Source organism: Citrus sinensis, chromosome 3 (assembly GCF_022201045.2).
Source record: "Citrus sinensis cultivar Valencia sweet orange chromosome 3, DVS_A1.0, whole genome shotgun sequence".
Taxonomy (NCBI): domain Eukaryota; kingdom Viridiplantae; phylum Streptophyta; class Magnoliopsida; order Sapindales; family Rutaceae; genus Citrus; species Citrus sinensis.
The window spans coordinates 14,955,647-14,979,382 of NC_068558.1; the positions used below are offsets into that span (position 1 = coordinate 14,955,647).

Consider the following 23,736-nt stretch of genomic DNA (forward strand, 5'->3'; position numbering starts at 1 on the left):
AGCCTCCGGAGGCGTAAAGTCGAGGAAATCCCTCCGCTGGCAGACCAACCTGATGGGGTGCATCCCCACAGAAGCACTGGTCGGGTTCCAAGAGAACGAGTAGATGAAGTAAGGGACCAACCTCGCCCCGGACGGGTATTGGAAGCTGATGGCCGAGGAGCCAGTGTTGAGGAAGGAGAGCTCAGACAACGGTTGCAAAATGCTGAGCAAGAGCGAGATCAGATAGCTGCGCGTGATCCTGACCGTGCTGTAGAATTGGACGGAGAGGTGCGCAGATTAGCACAAGTGACAGAGGAGATACAGGGCAAGAGGAAGCCCCCGAGTTGGAGGATAATGCTAGATGAAGAATCTCCACTATCAACTGAGATCATGGGTACTATAATCCCAAGAGATTTCCGCTTCCCCGACCTCAAATACTCCGGGCGAAGTGATCCATTGGTGCATATTGAATGTTTCAACAACATAACAGGTGTTCAGGGGTTAACATCAGCTCAGAGGTGTAGGGTGTTCCCATTGACACTGGAGGGACGAGCCCGAGAATGGTACCGCAAGCTGTCACGAGGAAGTATCAGAGGATACGAGCAGATATGCCAAGAGTTAGCTGAACAGTTCCGAGGAGCAGTGGCCCCAGAGGATGATATGATGGAACTAATGAGGATGAAGCAGGAGGAACAAGAACCCCTTCGAGATTTTGTAAAGCGATACCACCGAGCCACGCTTGATTTGGGAGCTTTCAATCACCCGCAAGCGTTGAGGGGATTAAAGGAGGGTGTGAGGATAGGCCGGCTATGGTATAATCTGAGAAGTCCCCTGGTGCAGAATTATTCAGTAGGGTATGAGCAGGCAAAGAGAGACATTGAAATCGAAGAAGAAAAATTGGCAAGGATAAAGAGTGAACAGCTGGAGGAGCTGAGGCGAAAGGAAATGAGAACCCCAAGTGGGAGCGGGTCGGGAAAGCGAGCTGGGGAGTCCTCAATGATGGATGCAGTATCAGCTCGGTCTCGCCCTTACCCCATGGCTCAGAGACCGTAACAGGTCAAACAGAATCGGGCTCAGCCCCCGCGCCCCCCATTCCTAGAGCGGCAACGAGAATTCCGGCAGTTGGCTAACCATCCTTATCACAACGCTCCCAGAGCACTACATACAGCCAACTTCAGAACGGGACGATTAGGTCAACTACCTTCAATATCTACTTGGGACGATATTCATGATAGCCGAGCAGTCCAGCTGACCCCGTTAAAAGTCCCTATGGAGGAGTTGTATGAGAGAATCGAGGGACGAGGCCTATTATACCCCCCAGCCCCTATAACAAAACCTGCTCACCGACGGGATAAGAGCAAATTCTGTAAATTCCACGACACTCACGGTCACACTATCAGCCAATGTCGTGACTTAAAGATTCAGGTGGAAGATTTGGTGAGAAATCGTTATTTGGATGAATATGTAGACGGGGTGTCCCCCGTCATTGAATCACAGTACACTCGGGATGAAGGAGGTGAGAGGGGCCTGGAACGTGAACAGCCGACTATCCGTGTGATAGCAGGAGGGCCAACCTTGGCTGGGGATTCGAACAGGGCACGGAAGAACTATGGGAGATACGCCATGACCAGCAAAGAAGTGCTTTTCAATTTGCCAGCAGCCAAGAAGGCAAAAGTACGACAAGTTCCCATTATGTGGACAGATGACGATGAAGAGGGTATTTTATATCCTCATGAGGATGCACTGGTGATTAAAGCAATGATGGCTGGTATAGAATTACGACGAATACTGGTAGACACGGTAGCTCGGTTGACATCCTGTTTAAATTGGCCCTAGATGATATGGGGATTGCAGACTTGAAATTGGAACGGACGAATACATCCTTAAAGGGATTTGGAGGGGGACGGTTAACTCCCATGGGGATCATCGAACTCCCGATTAATGTGGGGACAAGGCTGTTTGAAAGAACGATGATGCTGGACTTTGTCGTGGTAGAGGAGAGAAGCCCTTACCAGATGATATTGGGAAGACCATTTATGAGGATAAGCCAATGCGTCATATCCACGCATTACTTGGCACTGAAGTACAAAGTGAACGGAATGGTTGGTGTAGTAAAAGGCGACCAGATGATGGCAATGAGTTGTTATGCTACAACAGCCAAGGAGACATTACAGGTTACTTCTCTAGATAACCGAGGAGATTCTAAAAAGGGTCGCCAAGAACCTGTTGAGAAGCTAGAAGAGATTGTGGTAAATAAAAACAACCCGAGCAGAGTGGTTAGGTTCGGATCAGGATTGGTCGGAGCAGTAAAAGGCAAGCTGGTAAAGTGCCTACAGTCTCATACAGATATATTCGCCTGGTCTCACGAGGACATGCCAGGAATTGATCGCGGGGTAGCTTGCCACAAGTTGACAATCAAGAAGGGGGCGAGGCCGGTGAGGCAGAAGAGGAGATGCTTTAACCAGGAAAGGTACGAGGCCATAAACGCAGAGGTGGAGAAGCTGTTGAAAGTAGGATTTATAAGGGAGGCCAAGTACCCATAGTGGATTTCCAATGTAGTACTGGTAAAGAAGGCCAGCGGAAAATGGAGAATGTGTGTGGATTTCACAGATCTTAATAAGGCATGCCCGAAGGATAGTTTTTCCCTACCAAAGATAGATCAATTGGTGGACTCAACAGCGGGTCACAGTCTGCTCAGCTTCATGGATGCCTTTTCGGGATACAACCAGATACCCATGGACGAACAGGATGAGAAAAACACCACTTTTATAACTAACATGGGTTTGTTTTGCTACAGGGTGATGCCTTTTGGCCTGAAAAATGCAGGAGCTACCTATCAAAGGTTGGTGAATAAGATCTTCAAACCCTTGATCGGTCATACTATGGAGGTATATGTGGACGATATGATCACAAAGTCCAAAGAACCGAGGGATCACGTGAAACACTTGGAAGAAACCTTTGAATTGCTGAGGAAGTATGAAATGAAGCTAAACCCGGAGAAATGTGCATTTGGGATCAGCTCGGGTAAATTTTTGGGATTCCTGGTGAGCCACCGAGGGATTGAGGCCAACCCGAAAAAAATACGGGCGGTAACAGAAATGAGATCTCCACGAACAGTTAAGGAGGTGTAGAGTCTTACAGGGAAATTGGCAGCATTGAACCGATTCATCTCGCGGGCCGCGGATAAATGCCACCATTTCTTCTAAATCATAAATAAAGGGAAGAAAATAGAGTGGACATCAGAATGTGAGGAGGCGTTTGGGCAACTAAAGGAATATCTGGCCCATGCCCCGTTACTATCAACTCCGAGAGAAGGTGACCAGCTGTTTTTGTACTTAGCAATCTCAAAATGGGCTACCAGCTCAGTGTTAGTCCGAGAAGAAGAAGGGAAGCAACACCCCGTGTATTACACTAGTAAAGCCCTGGTAGACGCATAAATTAGGTACCCATTGATGGAGAAATGGGCAATGGCTTTAATAACGGCAGCACGAAAACTGCGATCATATTTTCAGGCCCACCCGATAATTGTGATGACTGACCAGCCTCTTCGGTAAATGCTCCAAAAACCATATGCATCAGGGCGGTTAGTGAAGTAGTCCGTGGAGCTGAGCGAATTCGACTTATCCTACAGGCCCCGAGGAGCAATCAAGGCCCAAACCCTAGCTGATTTTATGGTTGACCGTGTTGAATCAGGGGAAGAGGTCCAAGAGGAACAACCAGCAGAACAAGAGGATCCAAAGGGGGTATGGCTGGTAATGGTTGATGGGTCACGTAGTGAACAAGGATCCGGGGCATGAGTTATAATACGAAGCCCAAAAGGTATCGAGGTATCCTACGCTGTAAAGTTTGAGTTCTAGCTTACGAACAACCAAGCTGAATATGAGGCCTTCATTACTGGGCTCGATCTTGCACATGCACTACGGGCAGAAAGAGTAGAAATCCGAGCAGATTCCCAACTAGTATGTAATCAACTCAGCGATCAATTCCAAGTAAGAGAAGAGAAATTGGGGCTTTATTTGAAGAAGGCGAAGTAAATGGTTGAACTCTTAAGTAAGGTAGAGGTGAAGCAAATATCCCGGAATGAAAATTACCGAGCTGACATGTTGGCTAGGATGGCTGCAACTGTAGATTCTAAATTATCTAAGTCAGTTCCACTAGAGGTGAGAACCTCGCCGAGTATAGGAGAGGAAGTAGAGGTAATGAGAGTAAGCACTGAAGAATCCTGGATGGACCCGATTCTTGCATACATCCGCGATGGCATTTTACCGGAGGACAAAAGGCAAGCAAGAAAGTTAAAATGTCGAGCAGCGAGGTACACACTACTCGATGGGGTGCTCTACCGCCGATGATTCACTTTGCCCCTTTTACGATGTTTGGATGATGAGGAGGCAGATTATGTACTAAGGGAGATTCATGAAGGAATATGTGGCAATCACTCGGGAGCAAGAACTCTATCCTTCAAGGCACTCCGGTAAGGATACTTCTGGCCAACCATGCACCAGGATGTAAAAAAGATGGCAAAGAACTGTAAAACATGCCAAATCTTTTCTGAGGTTCCTGCACAACCCCCAGAAAAGCTGACCACAATGACATCCCCATGGCCTTTTGCCCAATGGAGAATCGACCTGATCGGTCCATTACCTAAAGGCCGAGGAGCGGCAACACATGCGATTGTGGCAATAGACTACTTCACCAAGTGGGTAGAAGTGGGAGTCCTCAGCCAAATTACGAAGAGAAAGACGACGGATTTTATTTAGAAGAATATCATCTGCAGATACGGGATCCCCTATGTCATCATTGCAGACAATGGGAGGCAATTTGACAACAATAATTTCAGAGAATTTTACCGGAACTTAGGGGTGGACCTGAAGTTCTGCACCCCCGCACACCTCCAGGCAAACGGGCAAGTGGAGGCAGCCAACAAAGTGATAAAGAAACTCCTAAAGACTAAACTGGGAGAGAAGAATGGAGCTTAGGTTGACGAGCTACCAGGGGTATTGTGGGCTTACCAGACAACTCACAAAACTGCTACAGGGGAAACTCCGTTTGCTTTAGTATTTGGTCATGAGGCGGTAGTCCCAGCAGAAATTGGAATAGGAACACACTGGACGGAATACTTCAATGAGGAGCAAAATGGAGAACAAATCTGCTTGAGCCTAGACTTGCTGGAGGAGAAAAGAGAAGGGGCCTCGCAAAAAGCGGCCCAGTGTCAACAAAGGGTCATGCGTTATTATAACAAGAACGTACGCATGAGGCAATTCCGAGCAGGAGATTGGGTACTTAGGAAGGTGAATCAAAACACTAGGGATCCCAACCATAGTGCTCTTGGCCCAAAATGGGAAGGCCCGTATAGGGTGATACGAGCGGTTGGACCAGGAGCTTATAAGTTAGCATACCCGGATGGACGAGACGTGAAGAGGTCGTGGAACGCCGAGCACTTAAAGAAGTATTTCCAGTAAGCAAAGTGCTATACTAAATCTTTATTTTGATAAATTATATCTGCTAAATGCATGATGGCTTGTTGCACATGCATATATTCTGTATTTCTGTAACACATTTAAATTTCAATAAAGATGAATTCAACATGAAATCCCCCTGCTAACAAGCCCATTAAAGAATTCTACTAAGGCAAGTAAGTGCCTGCTTCTGCTCGGTCAACGAAAGACCAGCAGCTAATTTTGTGAAAATTCTACTAAGGCAAGTAAGTGCCTGCTGCTGCTCTGTCAACGAAAGACCAGCAGCTAATTCTACGAAAATTCTACTAAGGCAAGTAAGTGTCTGCTTCTGCTCGGTCAACAAAAGACCAGCAGCTAATTGTGCGAAAATTCTACTAAGGCAAGTAAGTGCCTACTTCTGCTCGGTCAGCAAAAGACCAGCAGCTAATTTTATGAAAATTCTACTAAGGCAAGTAAGTGTCTGCTTTTGCTCGGTCAACAAAAGACCAGTAGCTAATTTTACGAAAATTCTACTAAGGCAAGTAAGTGTTTACTTCTGCTCGGTCAACGAAAGACCAGCAATAAATTTTACGAAAATTTTACTAAGGCAAGTAAATGTCTACTCCTGGTCGGTCCTCTAAGGAACCAGCAGACAAAATCAAATAAGTTGTCCAATTATTTTGCAAAAACAATCTATGAGCAAAAACTAGACAAGAAAGCCAATAGAGAGCATCTAAAAATTTATAAATATTTAAATGTTTACAAAACGAATGAAAATCTAGAGTCTATACAAAAATAGACCTAAGGATTAGGAGGGTCAACGGCTTCAGCAGGTGAAGGATTAGTTATCTTTGGAGGTGGAAGATCAGCAACACCAAGGGGAGGAGGCATGGACCCTTGTCCCACTTCAAAAGCACGTCCACCAGCTTCCCCCTCCTGCATCCCATCTAAAGGAGCCTCCACCTGATCCTGCTCACCCTGCTCCTTATCTACCTGGCCGATCTCCGCCATATACCGCTGCACTCCAGCCTCCAGCTTGCTCATGTCCAGCTCGGGATATTCTTCCTTAAGCACAGACAGGATGCACTTATAGGAGAAAGAAATCCCAGAGTCATACTCGGCATCCAACCGATCGTCCACATCAGCGGATTTGCCTTTCTCCTCAGCCAGCTGCTCACTCAGGCATTTGATCTCTCCCTCAAGGGCGGTCCTCAGAGTATCTCTTTCACTTTGAGTAGCCTGAAGATCAGACTTCAGGTCAGCTAACTCACCCTCAAGTTTGGAGGAAGTGGACTCAGCAACCGCAATTTTCTCCTTCAAACGATCAGCAGACTCAACTCTCTTCTTCAAGTCCTGATTGTCAGCTTGAAGCGTCCTGTCATGGCGTGTGATCCTGTTCTTATAACAAGAAACTATGGTAGTCAGCTTGAAGGAGACCCTCTGGACGGAACCAGCCAATTCACTGAGATTCATGCTCTCAATGTCCTGGACCATTTTCGGTCCCACTAACTTCCCATAGTCCCTCTTATACGGGGTTAGGTAGTCACCCTGATCACGAGCCGGAAGAGGAGAGGATCGGTCTCCAGAGTAAGTGCTGACCTCTGAACTCTTGTCAGTAGATTTCTCCCCACCACTCTTACGAGGTGGAGGTGGGGGCAGAGCAGGAACAGAAGCCTTAGAAGGACCAACACTGACTTTCTTTGAAGAAATGGGAGGGTTGATGGATCTGTTCGAAGCCCGACCACGCTTTCTGGTCATAGAACTGAGGATCTTGTTATTCATTCCAGCAGCTATGTCCACTAAACCTGAACCGACCAAGTTTGTTGGCGACAGCAGGTCTTGACAGGTAGACGCGTTCACCAGAGCAATTTCAACCTGGAGCAAAGGTCGGTCTTCAAAGTCCTTAACCAAACCCCAAGATTCTGAAAAAACATACAAGGTTAAAGAATCCAATAAGTGGCAATTTTGATTAAGAATATAGGCAAAAATGAACGACCTGGGGTGACAAAATGCGTTGGAAGGTAAATATCCCCACCAAGCGACCGGACTGCTGGACACCAGTTTCCTCCAGCAAAGAAGAATTTATTCTTCCAATTCTTACATGAAGAAGGAAACTCAGTGATCGGTTTCCTTTTTGCAGATTGGACATGAAGTAGTACCAGCCTGCCTCCTTTGGGCTGCTCTGCAGCTGGTACAGATGCTTCACTTCAACAAGGGAAGGCTCCTCCGACCCACACCTCTCCCATAGCACAAACATAGCCGAGAGAACCCTCCACCCGTTCGGGTGTAGCTGACCTGGGGCCAGGTGTATACCGCCCAATATCTTGGCAAAATAACATTGAAGGGGCAACCGAGCTCCTAGTCTGAAACTCTCCAAGTGCATCGTTACATACCCCTTCGGAGGCCGACTAGGTACATCACCTTTCCCAGAAACTACAAGGAGAACCTCCTCGGGAATGTTGTAGAGGTTTCTAAGCTTGAATAGATCAGTGGGGGTAGTGGCACAAGCTATGAAATCAATGGGGTAAGAATCCGCCTCCACCCTATGGCCAAGGTTCCTTTTCCTAGAGGGTCCGCTCGGCTCGGAACTGCTTCCCTCGCCATCACCCACTTCTTTAGAGACCCCAACCCCACCATAACTGTGATCCTCACCAGAGCCGGATGCGGGTCCACCTCTATTCCCCACAAGCTCTAATTCAGGGGAAGGCAAAATGGTCAAGGGACGGTGGTATTCAAGGCTATCCCTGCCATGAGAAGGACCTACACTATTGGAGGGACCTAAGAAATCGGTGGGTATTGACACGTTAAGGTCTGAATCCCCTGTTTCTTCATCACTTTCATCAACAATTAACTTCCTTTTTCGATTTAACATATCGGAATCCCAAAAGAAAACAAAGAAAACTCGAGTACACGGATACAAAAGGGGGCAACACAAAACCCAATCAACAACAACCAGAGAAGAGATTAAAAGCAATACCTGGAATGAACTGGTCCTGATAGGGCTGCCGTGACAGAGAAAAAACCCAGCAAGTAGATACTCTGGACGCAAGAAGTGTGAGTATAGTTCAAAGAAGGGGTAGGTTAACGACGGAGAGACGAATAACGAAACGATGATGATGCAAGTCTAGGGATTTGAAACAAAAAGGAGGAAATGAAAGCATTTAAGTGATGGGGATGCCAGCTCACTTACCGTATATCGAGGACGAATAGCCCATCGTTTCAAATTTTAAATACGAAGAGTCTGGAGATGCCACGTCACTAACCGTTACAAGAAGCCAGGCTAAATGTAAGCCCAGATACGCAATGGACATGCTCATTAAGGCCCACGCTAAGGTCGGAACCTCCCCAGAAGAAAAATGGTACCTCAGGCCCGTCCCGGTAAACAGAAGACCAGATGAGAAGCCCCCGGGTTGGTAAGATTTGACTATCAGTTTCTACTCTTAACTCATTTCACTCGTAAGACCAGAAACTGGGGAACTGGTGTTAAGTAAGTAAAAGCACCAGGTCGACCATGCTACTATTTTCGCCCCGACATGGATCACCTCAGCCAAATGGTACGAGCCGAACACGGGGACAAATATGAGCCGACCATAGACGGGTACCAACCAGGGGAGTATACCGACCAGAGGTATATACCGAGCCAATACCCATCCCCCGAAAAAGCGGGAATACGATCCCACAGAATCACGGTAGTTGCGCTTTTCCCAGAACCGTTGCGGGAGACGCGAGATCTCATGTTTGCCCATAATGTAGCAGTTAGAGTCCCATGAGGGGCTGCCACCACCCAAAAAAAAGAGGGATGAAGAATAAACGGGAACGTGGGACAGTGGCTATAAAAGAAGAAGAAATCGATGAAGAAGGGGGAGAAAAAACTGAGAGAAGGGAAAACTCTGCTAAATTGTATCCAAACACTTTTCAATACCGAGAGTGAGCGAATTCTAAGCAATTATTTGAACCTTAATTGCACCATTTTCCCGTAGACACCTTGTGCTAACTTAGGCATCAGAGGGTTTATGCCGGCAAAACCACCGGCGTCTCTTATCCATTTTTGTGAATGCAGGCTTAGTGAGAAAAATAGGGACAATTCCAACTTCAGTGGCCGGAGCAAGCGTCGAAGCAAGAAAGAATTGATATTTTCATTATTGATAACGAAAACGTTGGTGCAAAAATCTGGTCGGGCAAAGGGCGAGCCGATTTCAGCATCAACAAGCAATATAGAGAGAAACAAAAGAGAGGGAAAGTTCTAGAGTATTCTCCGTAATCTTTTGTAATTGCTTTGTAAAAAATCTCCATTGATCATCAATTAAAACTCACAAGAAAGCTTCTCCCGTAGATGAAAGTTTTGGCTCATTGGTACAGCTGAACCACACAAATTTGTTATTGTTCTTGGCAGTGTTTGTTTCGTTTTAGGTTTATGTATTGAGAACCTGTTCTTGAAACCTTGTTAATTGAGTTGATCATTTCTGTTTTTAATCAACTTGTAAAGCATCTTGATTAGATCTGTACAAGGTCCAGGGCAGTGCTTGTTCTTGCGAGCAGATAATTGCAGGCCAAGATATAAATATTAATCAGAGTTTTCAAGTTTTATCATACTAGTTTCACTTTTGCAAGATCAAAATGTTGGGAAAATATGCTCTTTAAAAGCATATGTGTTGATTTAATTGTAATAAATATTTTTTCTGATTAATAAAATTAATGAGATATTTTATTCAAATACCTTAATTGCATTAATATTTTTATTAAAGTCCAATTAATCATATTATATGTATTTATGTGATCACCATGTAGATTCACAGAAGACATAAATACAAGTTATCTTATGATTAAATAAATTTAGTTCGCAGTTGATAAATAAAGTTGGGCACTTTATTTAGGTATAGACTGTAATAAATTCATTGAATGATTTGTCTTAATCATGTATGAATTTATTGATGTAGTACGACTACATTGAACAAGATCACATATGAGATTTAATTAACTTTGTAATAACTGTCAGACTTATTAAATCTCATAGGCATTGATTTTACTGTAATCTTAATCTTGAGTTAATTATGATTTCATGATTGTAATTGTTATTCCATTTAAGTTACCAATGGGCATGACACATACTTGTAGTCTAGATTACCTGGTATCTTGGTGGGAGCATTTATGAGCATTGGAATTATAGATTAACAATATAGAATTTGTACAACACATCTCTTGATGGGTTTTCGGCACTTGATCATAGAATTTTTTGGCCAGAGTGTGTCAACATATTTAGTATGTTGAAAATGATCATTAGAGAAAACCAGTAAGTATCAAGGAACAAGATATAATTAAATTGATTGGACAGTTGAGATATCGATTTAATTAATGATGTGGTACAAAGGATTGTGTAGTAAAGAAATCAATGTGACTTGGGACGAATTATTATTCGAGCATACAATTATGGAGGTCAATTCCAATCTTTTAGTGGAGTAGATTTGGAATTAAATAATTAGGCTAGTTTATTTATAGGCCTAATTATTATAGCCACTATTGTACGTTCTCAAATGATCTCCGGGTTAGCTCATTTAATTGAATGCACCACGACTGGACTAATAAGTAAGATAACTAGTTATTTGGGTCAAAAACCTAAATATATCATTTAGTGGGAGGCTCCATTTAATTAACTTGTGTGTAAGGAGCCTTATGTTATTTTACAAGGTAGGTCCCCTATAGAAAAAGCAAGTAACGTGAGTTTTGTTTTTTAATTATTTGGAGCCTAGGGTTTTCACTAAAGGAAGATATAAAAAGCTTATTTTCTCTAAAAAAAATAGAGAGCAGTCACTTTATACAGATTAGAGAAAAAGATTTTTCTCTCTATTGTTGAGAGAAAAATTTTCTCATGCTAGTTGCTTTGGTAGTGATAAAGGCGTCCACAGGTCAAGTGCAGATCAAACATGAGCCATAATCTGGAAGATCATTGGTGACAGTTCGTGATCTGACAAGCGTGGTGGTGACTGATCGTGATCTAACAGGAGTAGTAGTGACGGATCGTGATCTAGGAGCCTAAATCACTTCAGCGGAAAAAGCCAAATCGGATTTTCAAGGTACGATTTCTAAATTATAAATTCTTATATATCGTATGAGAGAGATCTTAAAAGGTTTTATAAAATTTTAAAAACCTGATTTTTCCCCAACACAAAACTCTGCTTCTATATGGCCTCTGTAAATTTATTGCATCAATTTGTTTTGCCACATCTAGCTCAGATATCTAAAGCTGTCAATATCGGATCATTAGAGACACTGGAGATTTTTCACAAAGAAACTAGGGCTGATGAAGTATGGCTTCAATTAATGGAAACCAAATGTTTAAAGTGGCGTGATTTACAAAAAACCGATTCTCTAGAAATAATAATTAATTGGCTTCTTCAAATAGTGGACGCATCAGACGCTTCTTACAGTCCCACAATAATAGAACCTGGCCTAGCTTCAGAAGCATCGAAAAGAGCTTGAGAAATGGGCGTAAATGAAATTTTTGAAGACAAAATCAAAGGAAGATCAGGTCTTATATTTCGTGGTTGGGAACACAAGTGCAAAGTACAAATAGTAACTCACCAAGCAATTCGAGGATTCTTTTGTTGAGAAGTCAATATTAGCCCAAATAAGTCCACACCTAAATTAATTTGATGTCATTGCTTACATCAATTTAGTTAGGTGAAAATTAGGTATTTTTCCCATGTTTAATTTCAATGGTTTAAATTAGTTTGTGGTTATTTTAATGAGTGGTTTAGATTGTTTCTTGTAACCTATAAATACCTCATTTGTATTTGAGTTTTATCATTCAACAATCAAAGCTTTATTATAAGCATTTGAAAGTTTTCTTAAGAGTTCTTCTCTTTTGCAATTTTGTGAGATTATTCTAAAGAGAGTTTTTATTCTTCTTGATCAATTAGAGTTTTTACTCTATTTTGATTCAACATTTGGTATCAGAGCATTGGTTGTAAAGTCTCTTGAAATTCCGAGTATGCTCTGTGGTTGCAGTTTTGACTGATCTTCCACATCAGAAAAGATTTCTTGAGATTATTGCTAGGGTTATCACAAACCTTGAGAGGGAGCTTCTTTGTGTCAAGAGTAGTGTATTACTCTGCACGGTAGTCACTCAAGCTTGTTCAGTGTAGTCAAAGTCTTGTTGATACGATGGGTGATCTTCAAGTTGTTGGAGGAATCAAGAAGCTCAACAACCAAAACTATAACACGTGGGCAATGTGTATAGAGTCTTACCTTCAAGGTCAAGACTTGTGGGAGGTTGTCGATGGTAGTGAAGTTACACAACCGGCAGCGGAAGATGCTAACGGCGTCTTGCGGAAGTGGAAAATTAAAGCAGGCAAAGCAATGTTTGCTTTAAAGACCACAATAGAAGAAGAAATGTTGGAGCACATTCGGGATGCTAAATCACCGAAGGAAGCGTGGGACACCTTCGCTACACTCTTTTCAAAGAGGAACGATACAAAATTGTAACTTCTCGAGAATGAACTTCTATCAATGGCGCAACGCGACATGGAGGTTGCCCAATACTTTCACAAGGTGAAGTCGATATGCCGCGAAATTTCAGAATTAGATCCGACAACTACTATTGGGGAAGCCAGGATAAAAAGAATAATTGTCCATGGCTTAAGACCCGAATACCGAAGCTTTGTAGCCGCTGTACAAGGATGGCCGACACAACCATCACTTGTTGAGTTTGAAAATTTGCTGACAGCCCAAGAAGCTATGGCCAAGAAAATGGGAAGAGTCTCACTAAAGGGTGAAGAGGAAGTGCTTTACACCAACCAAAGCAGAAGTGGTTCAAGACAGCACAACAAAGGTGGATCTAGAAAGACTGGTGAACAGACAAAAAGTCATCAGGGAGGGAATGGCTCTCGTCCAGGGGGAGCTTCGAAGAATCGTGACAGTAATAGAAAGTTCGATGGCGAATGTTACAATTGCGGGAAAAAGGGCCACATGAAGAGAGATTGTTGGTCCAAAAAGAAGTCTACCGAAAGCAATATTGCTACTTCTAGTTCTAAAGAAGATAGTGAAGATAGCTGGGATGCCGAAGCATTACTCGCTATAGAGGAAGAAGAATTAGCTCTCACGGTAACAACATCGGAAAAGATTAACTACGAGAATGATTGGATCGTAGACTCAGGCTGCTCAAATCACATGACAGGTGATAGACAGAAGTTGCAAAACTGTTCTGAGTACAAGGGAAATCGTGTGGTAGTAACAGCTGACAACTCAAGGTTACCGATAGCTCACATCGGTAAAGCGATCGTTACACTTCGATATAGTCCCAACCAAGTGCCACTTCAAGATGTCTACCATGTTCCAGGAATGAAGAAAAATTTGCTATCCGTAGCTCAATTGACATCATCAGGCCACTATGTCTTGTTTGGTCCACAAAATGTGAAGGTATTCCGAGACCTGAAGATCTCAGAAAAGCCTACGATGGAGGGACGACGATTGGAGTCAGTTTATGTGATGTCAGCTGAGTCTGCATACGTGGACAAGACAAGAAGGAATGACACGGCAGATCTGTGGCACATGCGGCTAGGTCATGTTAGTTATTCCAAGCTAAGTGTGATGGTGAAGAAGTCGATGCTTAAGGGACTTCCTCAACTTGACGTGAGAACAAATACTGTTTGCGCGGGATGTCAATATGGTAAAGCACATCAATTGCCATACGAGGAGTCGAAGTTTAAAGCAAAGAAACCATTAGAGTTAATTCACTCTGATGTGTTTGGACCCTTTAAGCAACCATCAATTGGCGGAATGCGGTATATGGTTACGTTCATTGATGATTTCTCCAGATATGTATGGGCTTTTTTTCATGAAAGAAAAATCTGAAGCATTCTCAAAGTTCAAAGAGTTCAAAAAGATAGTCGAAGGAGAAGTGGAGCAAAAGATTCGTTGCTTGCGCACAGACAACGGGGGTGAGTATAGCTCGAGAGAGTTTTCTCAATACCTACGGGAATGCCAAATACGTCATCAGTATACTTGTGCCAATACGCCACAACAAAATGGTGTAGCAGAGAGGAAGAATCGGCACCTTGCTGAAATTTGCCGGAGTATGGTACATGCGAAGAATGCACCTGGAAGATTTTGGGCCGAAGGTATGAGAACTGCAGCTCATGTCATCAACAAGCTTCCTCAACCAAGGTTGGAGTTTGTTTCACCCTTTGAGAAATTGTGGAACAAGAAACCTACAGTTAGCTATCTTCGAGTATTCGGCTGTGTATGCTATGTATTTGTTCCTGACCATCTACGTAGCAAGATCGATAAGAAAGCAGTCAGATGTATCTTTGTGGGATACGACAATCAGCGAAAAGGGTGGAAGTGTTGTGATCCAGTAAATGGAAGGTGCTACACATCACAAGATGTGGTGTTTGATGAAGCATCCTCATGGTGGACCTCAGAAAAAGAAGTGCTGCCAGACTCGAAAGAATTTGGAGACATGCTATAACAAAAGATGGGGGAGCATACTGTCCAAATTCATATAAGCTCAGCTGGGGATCTATGCGATAGTGATAGCGAACGAAGAGTAACTCTAAATCCTTGGCAATCTGGGGTGTATCGACAACCAGATGAAGAAGGTGTGCCTAGTGAAACGGAAGAATCAAGTCCATTACGAAGGTCAACAAGAACCCGAAGGCCAAATCCCAAATACGCTAATGCAGCCATAGTTGAAGAAGCAGCTGGAATAGAACCTGAGACGTTCGAAGAAGCATCACAGAGTTCTGAGTGGATGACAGCTATAAAAGACGAGATCACTGCACTTGAGCAAAATCAGACCTGGGAACTCGTGCCAAAGCCAAAAAATGTGAAACCCATATCCTGCAGATGGGTTTACAAAATAAAGCACTGTCCAGATGGGTCAATCGAGAGGTACAAGGCTCGATTGGTAGACGAAACGTTTAGTCCAGTGGCAAAACTTACAACCGTCCAAGTCTTACTTGCACTTGCAGCCAACAAAAACTGGAACTTGTGGCAGATGGACGTGAAGAATGCCTTTCTCCATGGAGAGCTGGATCGGGAGATCTACATGATTCAACCGATGGGTTTTCAGAACCGAGGTCATCCTGAGTATGTGTGTAAGCTGCGAAAGGCTCTCTACGGACTAAAACAAGCACCCAGGGCGTGGTATGGCAAGATTGCTGAATTTCTAACTCAAAGTGGGTATTCAGTAACATCTGCAGACTCCAGCTTGTTTGCTAAAGCTAATGGAGAAAGGATAGCTATTGTGCTCGTGTACGTAGATGATCTAATCATCACTGGAGATGATGTTGAAGAAATTTTCCAAACAAATGAGAACTTGTCAGTTCGTTTTCAAATGAAAGAACTTGGACAACTTAAGCATTTCCTTGGGCTAGAGGTTGATCAGACGAAAGAAGGGATATTTCTTTGTCAACAGAAATATGCCAAAGATTTGTTGAAGAAGTTTGGGATGCTAGAATATAAGCCAATCTCAACGCCGATGGAACCAAATGCCAAGATGTGTGCACTTGAAGGCAAAGACCTGGAAGATGCATCGATGTATCGATAATTAGTGGGTAGTCTAATCTACTTAACCTTGACTCGACCTGACATTTCTTATGCAGTTGGCGTGATGAGTCGATACATGCAAAATCCGAAGAAGTCTCATTTAGAAGCGGTTCGGCGAGTACTCAGATATGTGAAGAGTACAATAGACTATGGTCTTCTATACAAGAAAGGTGGAAATTGCAAACTAGTTGGCTACTGTGATGCTGACTATGCAGGAGATCACGATACTCGCAGATCAACTACTGGGTATATGTTTACCCTTGGATCTGGAACGATTTCTTGGTGTAGCAAGAGACAACCGACTGTGTCCTTGTCAACTACGGAAGTAGAGTACCGAGCAGCAGTAATGGCAGCTCAAGAAAGCACGTGGCTGATACAACTAATGAATGATCTACATCAACCAGTAGATTATGCAGTTCTGTTGTACTGTGACAACCAATCGGCAATTCGGCTGGCGGAGAATCCTGTTTTTCATGCAAGAACTAAACATGTGGAAGTGCATTACCACTTTGTTAGGGAAAAAGTTCTGCAAAAAGAGATTGAGATGAGGCAAGTTAAGACAGATGAACAAATTGCTGACTTGTTTACAAAAAGCTTGAGTGTTGGAAAGTTTGAACATTTCCGTCGTCAACTCAGCGTGATTCAAAGAATGGGGGCTAACATTGAGGGGGAGTGTTGAGAAGTCAATATTAGCCCAAATAAGTCCACACCTAAATTAATTTGATGTCATTGCTTACATCAATTTAGTTAGGTGAAAATTAGGTATTTTTCCCATGTTTAATTTCAATGGTTTAAATTAGTTTGTGGTTATTTTAATGAGTGGTTTAGATTGTTTCTTGTAACCTATAAATACCTCATTTGTATTTGAGTTTTATCATTCAACAATCAAAGCTTTATTATAAGCATTTGAAAGTTTTCTTAAGAGTTCTTCTCTTTTGCAATTTTGTGAGATTATTCTAAAGAGAGTTTTTCTTCTTCTTGATCAATTAGAGTTTTTACTCTATTTTGATTCAACATCTTTAACACATTGTGGATGTGACATGGCCACTCTTTGCTGAGCATACGAAATGAGAAGTTTATTTACAAGTAGAGAAAATAGTTTGGGGACTGGATTAGTTTATTATCAAAATATATTTCTTTGCTTTAGGCATAATTCATGACTTGCCCTAAGGTAAGTAAATTTTTAAGAAGATATGCTCAAAGTGTTATTTCCATTCTTCTAATATTAATTATAAGCATTCTTTGTAAATTAATCTGATCAAACTGTTACATGGTCACAGTTTGGGTCAAAGAAGCATTAATTTGTCAATTTTTCCATTAATCTTGATCACAAATGTAATTTTTTCTATTTTCTAGTATGAGTTTTCCTGGACATTTATTGTGTTACAAGAAGAGGCAATTAATACAAAGATTGATCTGACAAAACTGCAACAAGTGGACTTTGTTTGGGTAATCTTAATATCCTAGACATCTGTGAAGACTTTTGGCTCAGCGAGAAGGGAAAATTCTTCTCTACTTTAGCGGTCTTGTTCAGGCATTGACTTGTTAACCACTCGCTAATTGCTTTTGTACGTGTGGGTTCCATAATTTTGACCCCGGATATGCTTGTATGCTCAACTTCATTATTTTGTAAGTGTTTGAAAACCTTTCCAATTTCAATCCACTTCGGTTTGTCTTTAATTTTTTCACCAAATTTTCACTAGGATCCGATTCAAATTAATTGAGTGCTTCTCACTGGATCCAACTTAAATCTGATTCAAATAAATAAATTTATATTTAAGGGAAGCTTGTGCTAAATTTGGGTTTAGATATGTTTTTTTATGGTTGGGGCAAGTGACTCAAGTGTGCTTGATGGATAATTCATATGGTCTCACAAAATACTTAACATAATTGGAGTAGCTCAAATAAGCTCCTACCTAAAACATAATCTCGACCTCAAATTGAAAATATAGTAAAATAAGCATAAATATAAAGAGCACACAATGTTTACTTGATTTGGTTTTCGGCTGATGTCCATAAGAGCAAGCCGTTGCTAATCCACTATATAAATGAGAGATTGTATGAAATTTTAAGATGAATAACACAAGTTATATAGCTAGATATCTATATAGAGATTGGTGTTCATAAAGATAAAGATGGTGAAAAAAGATATGAAGAGTGATGATATGGTAGAGAAGATAGTGGGGTGGAGAATGAAAAATGGCCTCCTAAAAATGGAGACGTTTGTGATGATCTAAAAGATAGAGATAGAGAGAGGAGAGCCCACAAATATGGGTGAATAAGACATTTATATAGTGGAGGCCAATTTTAAAGAGAATTCATAAAATTTGGGGCTAGAAAATATAATAATGATAATATAATAATAATGAAAATAACAACAACAATAATAATTATAAAAATAACGAAAAGTAATAATATTAATAATGACAATAATAATAATGAAATAAAATACTACTATAAATAACTATTATAATAATAGTAATAATACTTTGCAGTTACTAATTTCATCATTTCACAAGCCACCTCCAGTGGCTGATCTTGGGCACCTTGCGGATCTTGTCGTTTATCATACCTACCTTTTAAAAGAAGATGATGATGATTACGATGATGTGGGGTGTGTGTGTGTGTTTAAAAATGTACCTTCCGGTAGTGTTTGGTTTTGAGAAGAAGGAGCGGAGGGGTAAAAAATGGAGCAGTGGAGAGGTAATGAGAGGATAGGAGCGCAAAAATTGATTTTTATTATTTGGTTTCACAAAAAACAAAAATTAAAAGGGAAAGGAATTACATGTTTTTTTTTTAATTTGGACAAGTATACCCATTAGAATTTAGAGTTAAAATGCTGACATTAGCAGTAAATATAATAAAAATAATTAAACTATAAGTTAAATTAATCTAGAATATAAACTAATAAGAAAACATTTGATTTTATATTATATTTTTAATTAATTCATTATTATTTTATAATCAAAATAACTAACCAACAAGTAGTAGATGGACGACTACAAGTCGTATATCGACGTAGAAGAACATGACATACGGCTCAAACGGTGATTGATTTACTGAATTGCAACCAAAGGAACCATTTTTTGGATAATTTCAGAGCAATAAAATTCAGACTACTATGTAAAAAATATCCTAATCTTGGAAAACTTTTCCACCTTATGAAACATTGGAAAAATCTTCCCAACTTGACGCATCGACTTGTTGACCTCTCAATTGCTCTCGTGTGCGGCTTCTATAAATTTGGCGTCCAACATGCTCGTTTTCTGCACCGTTGTATGTTTTCCAAAAGCTAAGAGTCATCAAAATATCTTTTGAATTTCAATAAAACTTCGGTTTAACTTTGTTTATTTGGTTGTGTTTTTGTAATATCAATGGGATCACCAACCCTCAGTACAGTAGTTCCTTCACTTGTTTTGTTGATCCTATTCTTTGTGTCAAATTTTTCTCTTCCTGTTTCTTCTGATTCTAATGAAGAAGCTGATGCTCTTCTCAAATGGAAAGCCAGCCTTCAAAACCATAACCGATCTCTCCTTTCTTCTTGGATTAACGACGCCACCAATGTTTCATCCAAAATAAACCCGTGTTCTTGGTCCGGAATCAGCTGCAATGATGCCGGAAGAGTTGTCAACATCAGCCTTCCAAATGTAGGATTAAACGGTACGCTTCATGATTTCTCTTTCTCATCGTTTCCTCATCTTGTTTATCTTGATCTCACCTGGAATGGATTCTTTGGTACTATCCCGCCTCCAATTAGTAACCTTTCGAATCTCAGATATCTTTATTTAGGATCCAATCAATTTTCTGGAAATATTCCACCAGAGGTTGCTCTTCTGAGTCATTTGGAGGTCCTTCACATTCAGCTTAACCAATTGGATGGCTCAATTCCACCAGAAATAGGCCAATTGAGTTCTATGGAGGATATTTACTTGTACTCTAACTACTTGAACGGTTCAATCTCTCCGTTAGGAAATTTGAGCCATATGTATCGATTGGTTATTAATGATAATTCACTTTCTGGTTTCATTCCTCCTGACATTGGAAACTTGAAAAATTTGTCCCAATTAGATTTGAGCAATAATAAATTTAGTGGTCCAATCCCTCTTTCTTTTGGTAATTTGAGCAACTTAATTTATTTGTACCTCTATGGAAATTCACTTTCTGGTTCTATGCCATCAAGTATAGGAAAATTGAAGTCCCTTAATGATTTACAGTTGAACGACAATCAACTCATAGGTTATATTCCACGTTCCTTCAGTAATCTAACCGGTTTATCAACTTTACGTTTGTCTGAAAACGAGCTCTTTGGTTCCATTCCAAATGAAATAGGAAAGATGAGGTCTCTTAGCGTTCTCGATTTGAACCAAAATCAATTTAAGGGGGTTCTTCCACCATCTGTTAGTAATTTGACCAACCTAAAAGAACTAGTCCTCCTTTATAACAACCTATCCGGTTCCATTCCTCCCTCCCTTGAGAATCCCATGTTAACCAGGCTAGGATTGGATTTCAATCATTTTACAAGTTATTTACCGCACAATGTTTGTCGAGGTGGAGCATTACAGTATTTTGGCGTTTCTGAAAACCATTTTCAAGGAACAATTCCTAAAAGCTTGAGAAATTGCACAAGCTTAATCCGGGTACGCCTTAATGCAAACAACCTTACTGGAAATATATCAGAAGCTTTGGGCATTTATCCTAACCTGGCTTTCATAGATCTCAGCCGCAATGATTTTTACAGTGAAATCTCGTCTAACTGGGGGAAATGCCCAAAATTAGGCACTCTCAACGTTTCGATGAATAACATTACTGGAGGTATACCGCGTGAGATTGGAAACTCGTCTCAACTACAAGCACTCGATCTTTCATTGAATCATATAGTTGGGGAGATTCCAAAGGAACTTGGGAAGTTAAATTCTCTAACCGAGCTCATTTTGAGAGGGAATCAATTTACAGGACGTCTACCTCCAGAAATCGGCTCGCTGGTTGACCTTGAATACCTCGACTTATCTGCAAATAGGTTCAACAATTCAGTCCCAGAAAGTCTCGGCAACTTGCTGAAATTGCATTACTTGGGCTTAAGCAACAACCAGTTTGTCCTAGAATTGCCAAAGGAATTGGAGAAGCTAGTTCAACTTTCAGAATTAGATGCAAGTCATAACCTTTTTGGAGGAGAGATACCATTTCAAATATGCAGTTTGAAAAGCTTGGAAAAGTTGAATCTCTCCCACAATAATCTCTCTGGTTCGATTCCAAATTGCTTTGAGGGAATGCGGGGTCTATCAGTCATTGACATTTCTGATAATCAATTACAAGGCCCAGTTCCAAATAGCACAGCATTTCGGAATGCCCCAGTGGAAGCGTTAAAGGGGAATAAAGGATTGTGTGGAGGTGTGAAAGGAATGCAACCATGCAAAGTTTTCTTGTCACACAAGCAAAATTCTAGAGTCAAGTGGTTTGCAATAGTGTTCCCTGTTTTAGGAGCACTATTTCTTTCAATGGCGTTGATAGCAATTTTCATTCTTCGAAAGCGGAAGTCAGACTCAGGAGATCGACAGAGTAGCAACCAGAACCCTCATGGATTGTTTTCTATATTGAATTTTGAAGGGAAACTTGTGTACGATGAAATTGTTAGAGCAACAAATGATTTTGATGCACAGTATTGCATTGGAAATGGCGGACATGGAAGTGTTTATAGAGCTGAACTACCATCTGGGCAAGTCGTAGCTATTAAGAAATTTCACTCGCCACTCCCATGTGACCAGATTGCTGATCAGAAAGAATTCTTGATCGAAGTGAAGGCCCTGACAGAGATACGACATCGAAACATTGTGAAGTTTTACGGATTTTGCTCGCATGCCCGACACTCTTTTGTGGTCTATGAATTGCTTGAAAGGGGTAGCTTGGCTGCGATCTTGAGTAGTGATACAGCAGCACAAGAATTGGGTTGGAGTCAGAGAATGAATGTAATCAAAGGCGTTGCTGATGCCTTGTCTTACTTGCACCATGACTGCTTTCCTCCGATTGTCCATCGAGACATATCAAGTAAGAACTTGTTGCTAGATTTGGAATATGAAGCTCATGTTGCGGACTTTGGAATTGCTAAGTTTCTGAAGCCAGAATCGTCCAACTGGACTGAATTTGCAGGCACATACGGATACGTTGCACCAGGTATTTAGTATTCGTTTGTTACCATTTTGAGGAACATTTTTATGTTATGTGTGCGGTAACATAACAATGTAACTAGATATTGTTGAAAAATATTATGTTGTACATTCAGTAGAGTTGTAAAAGCTTACAGGTTTATGCACGTTTTTTTTTTTTTTTTTGGTCATTGACCTTACAGAGCTTGCTTACACAATGAAGATCACAGAGAAATGCGATGTGTACAGTTTTGGAGTATTAGTGTTGGAAGCGATCAAAGGGAAGCATCCAAGAGATTTTCTTTCTTTGATTTCATCTTCATCTCTCAACACGGATATAGCACTTGATGAAATATTGGACCCGCGTCTTCCACCTCCATCACGCAGTGTTCAAGAAAAACTGATATCAATAATGGAGGTTGCTTTTTCATGCTTGAATGAGAGTCCAGAGTCTAGACCAACTATGAAGGTGGTCAGTCAACAAGTAAGGATTTAACCTCAGCTGCCTTGACTGAGTCTTAATTTTCTAAGTATACTTCTAATTTGCTTGGCTTATTTTTCTCATGTACTAGAGTTTGTTTGTTCTAGTTTTCAAGAATCAGGAGGCGTTGGTTATTATGTCATCCATATATACTTGGTATATGGTGTACTCAACTCTTTCATTTATAAATAAAGTTTGCTCATTCCTTAGAGGTTTAGCTAATTAAATAAAGTTTGTAATAATTAAAAAAATAATTTCTTGCGACAGTTACAAAACGGTGAACCCGTCAAATGTAAACTTGAAAGTGTGTACCACTGCATTAATTAATGGGTGGCTCTTACTTATTGATAATGTTAAACTAAATGTTAAAAGAAAGGAATGGTAGGGAAAAAAGAATTAAAAATTGAGGATAATTTACATTGCAGTCCTTATGATTTAACCAAAAATCAAATAAACTAATAACAATTCGTATATATATTTTTTTGGGAATGATTTGTCTTAGCTTTGAGTATACGATGTAAAGGACTTACAGCTCTCGCCAATTGTCTTGAATGCTCAATGGCTTATACCTTGTAGAATCTCCAATGTTGTGATAACAACTTCGGTGGTTAGAGTTTGATTGTGAATTTGGTTGAATGATTTAATTTACACTTGATTCTTATACCGACCTCTACCAAGTTAATCTTTTTTCAGGATGTTTATTTTTGTTATGTCAAAGTTAGTTGATGTCCTATATTTGATCAATGTGGATGCCTGATCAAAATTAAAGAATGCTTGAACGAGATTGAGGGCTTGACAGAGATACGACATCAGAGTATTGTAAAACATGACTGACATTTAATTTTAGTTTATGAATTTCTTGAAAGGGGTAGTTGGCCATAATCTTGAGCAACAATGCAGCCACATAAGAGTTAAGCGGGCTGGAGTCAGAGAATGAATGGGATAAAAAGCGTTGCCGATGCCTTATGATATTCATTGCCATTTTGAGGAATATTATCATGCAACACATTCTCTAGAGATATAAAAGCTTACTAATTTATACGCATTGATCTTTCAAAAGAGAGTAAACAATTTTTTTTCTTTTTTTATTTGTCCTTGACCTTGTAGAGCTTGCTTTCACAATCAAGATCACAGAAAAATACGAGGTGTACAGTTT

The 23,736-nt window shown here is 40.9% G+C and overlaps 4 protein-coding genes across 5 annotated transcripts; 3 read left to right on the plus strand and 1 right to left on the minus strand.

Annotated features, from left to right (window-relative positions):
- The first annotated feature begins 4,013 nt into the window (after positions 1 to 4,013).
- LOC127900599 (uncharacterized) lies at positions 4,014 to 5,438 on the plus strand. The gene is made up of 2 exons (XM_052435759.1): positions 4,014 to 4,175; positions 4,956 to 5,438. The coding sequence occupies exons 1-2, from the start codon at positions 4,014 to 4,016 to the stop codon at positions 5,436 to 5,438; spliced, it is 645 nt and encodes a 214-aa protein (XP_052291719.1).
- Positions 5,439 to 6,215: 777 nt separating this feature from the next.
- On the minus strand, positions 6,216 to 8,286 carry LOC107175195 (uncharacterized). Its single transcript, XM_052435761.1, has 2 exons — positions 7,458 to 8,286; positions 6,216 to 7,336 (listed from the first exon to the last, which is right to left on the minus strand). The coding sequence occupies exons 1-2, from the start codon at positions 8,284 to 8,286 to the stop codon at positions 6,216 to 6,218; spliced, it is 1,950 nt and encodes a 649-aa protein (XP_052291721.1).
- A 7,737-nt stretch (positions 8,287 to 16,023) lies between these two features.
- On the plus strand, positions 16,024 to 16,638 carry LOC127900600 (secreted RxLR effector protein 161-like). Its single transcript, XM_052435762.1, has one exon. It carries the CDS (start codon positions 16,024 to 16,026, stop codon positions 16,636 to 16,638), a length of 615 nt encoding a protein of 204 aa, XP_052291722.1.
- A 2,436-nt stretch (positions 16,639 to 19,074) lies between these two features.
- LOC102628914 (MDIS1-interacting receptor like kinase 2-like) lies at positions 19,075 to 22,791 on the plus strand. Of its 2 annotated transcripts, XM_052436399.1 has the most exons (3): positions 19,480 to 19,619; positions 19,735 to 22,127; positions 22,303 to 22,791. In XM_052436399.1, the coding sequence occupies exons 2-3, from the start codon at positions 19,874 to 19,876 to the stop codon at positions 22,593 to 22,595; spliced, it is 2,547 nt and encodes an 848-aa protein (XP_052292359.1). In that variant the 5' UTR covers positions 19,480 to 19,619; positions 19,735 to 19,873; the 3' UTR covers positions 22,596 to 22,791. The 2 variants fall into 2 exon arrangements, with proteins under 2 accessions (XP_052292358.1, XP_052292359.1); XM_052436398.1 differs by having other exon boundaries at positions 19,075 to 22,127.
- The last annotated feature ends 945 nt before the right edge of the window (positions 22,792 to 23,736 follow it).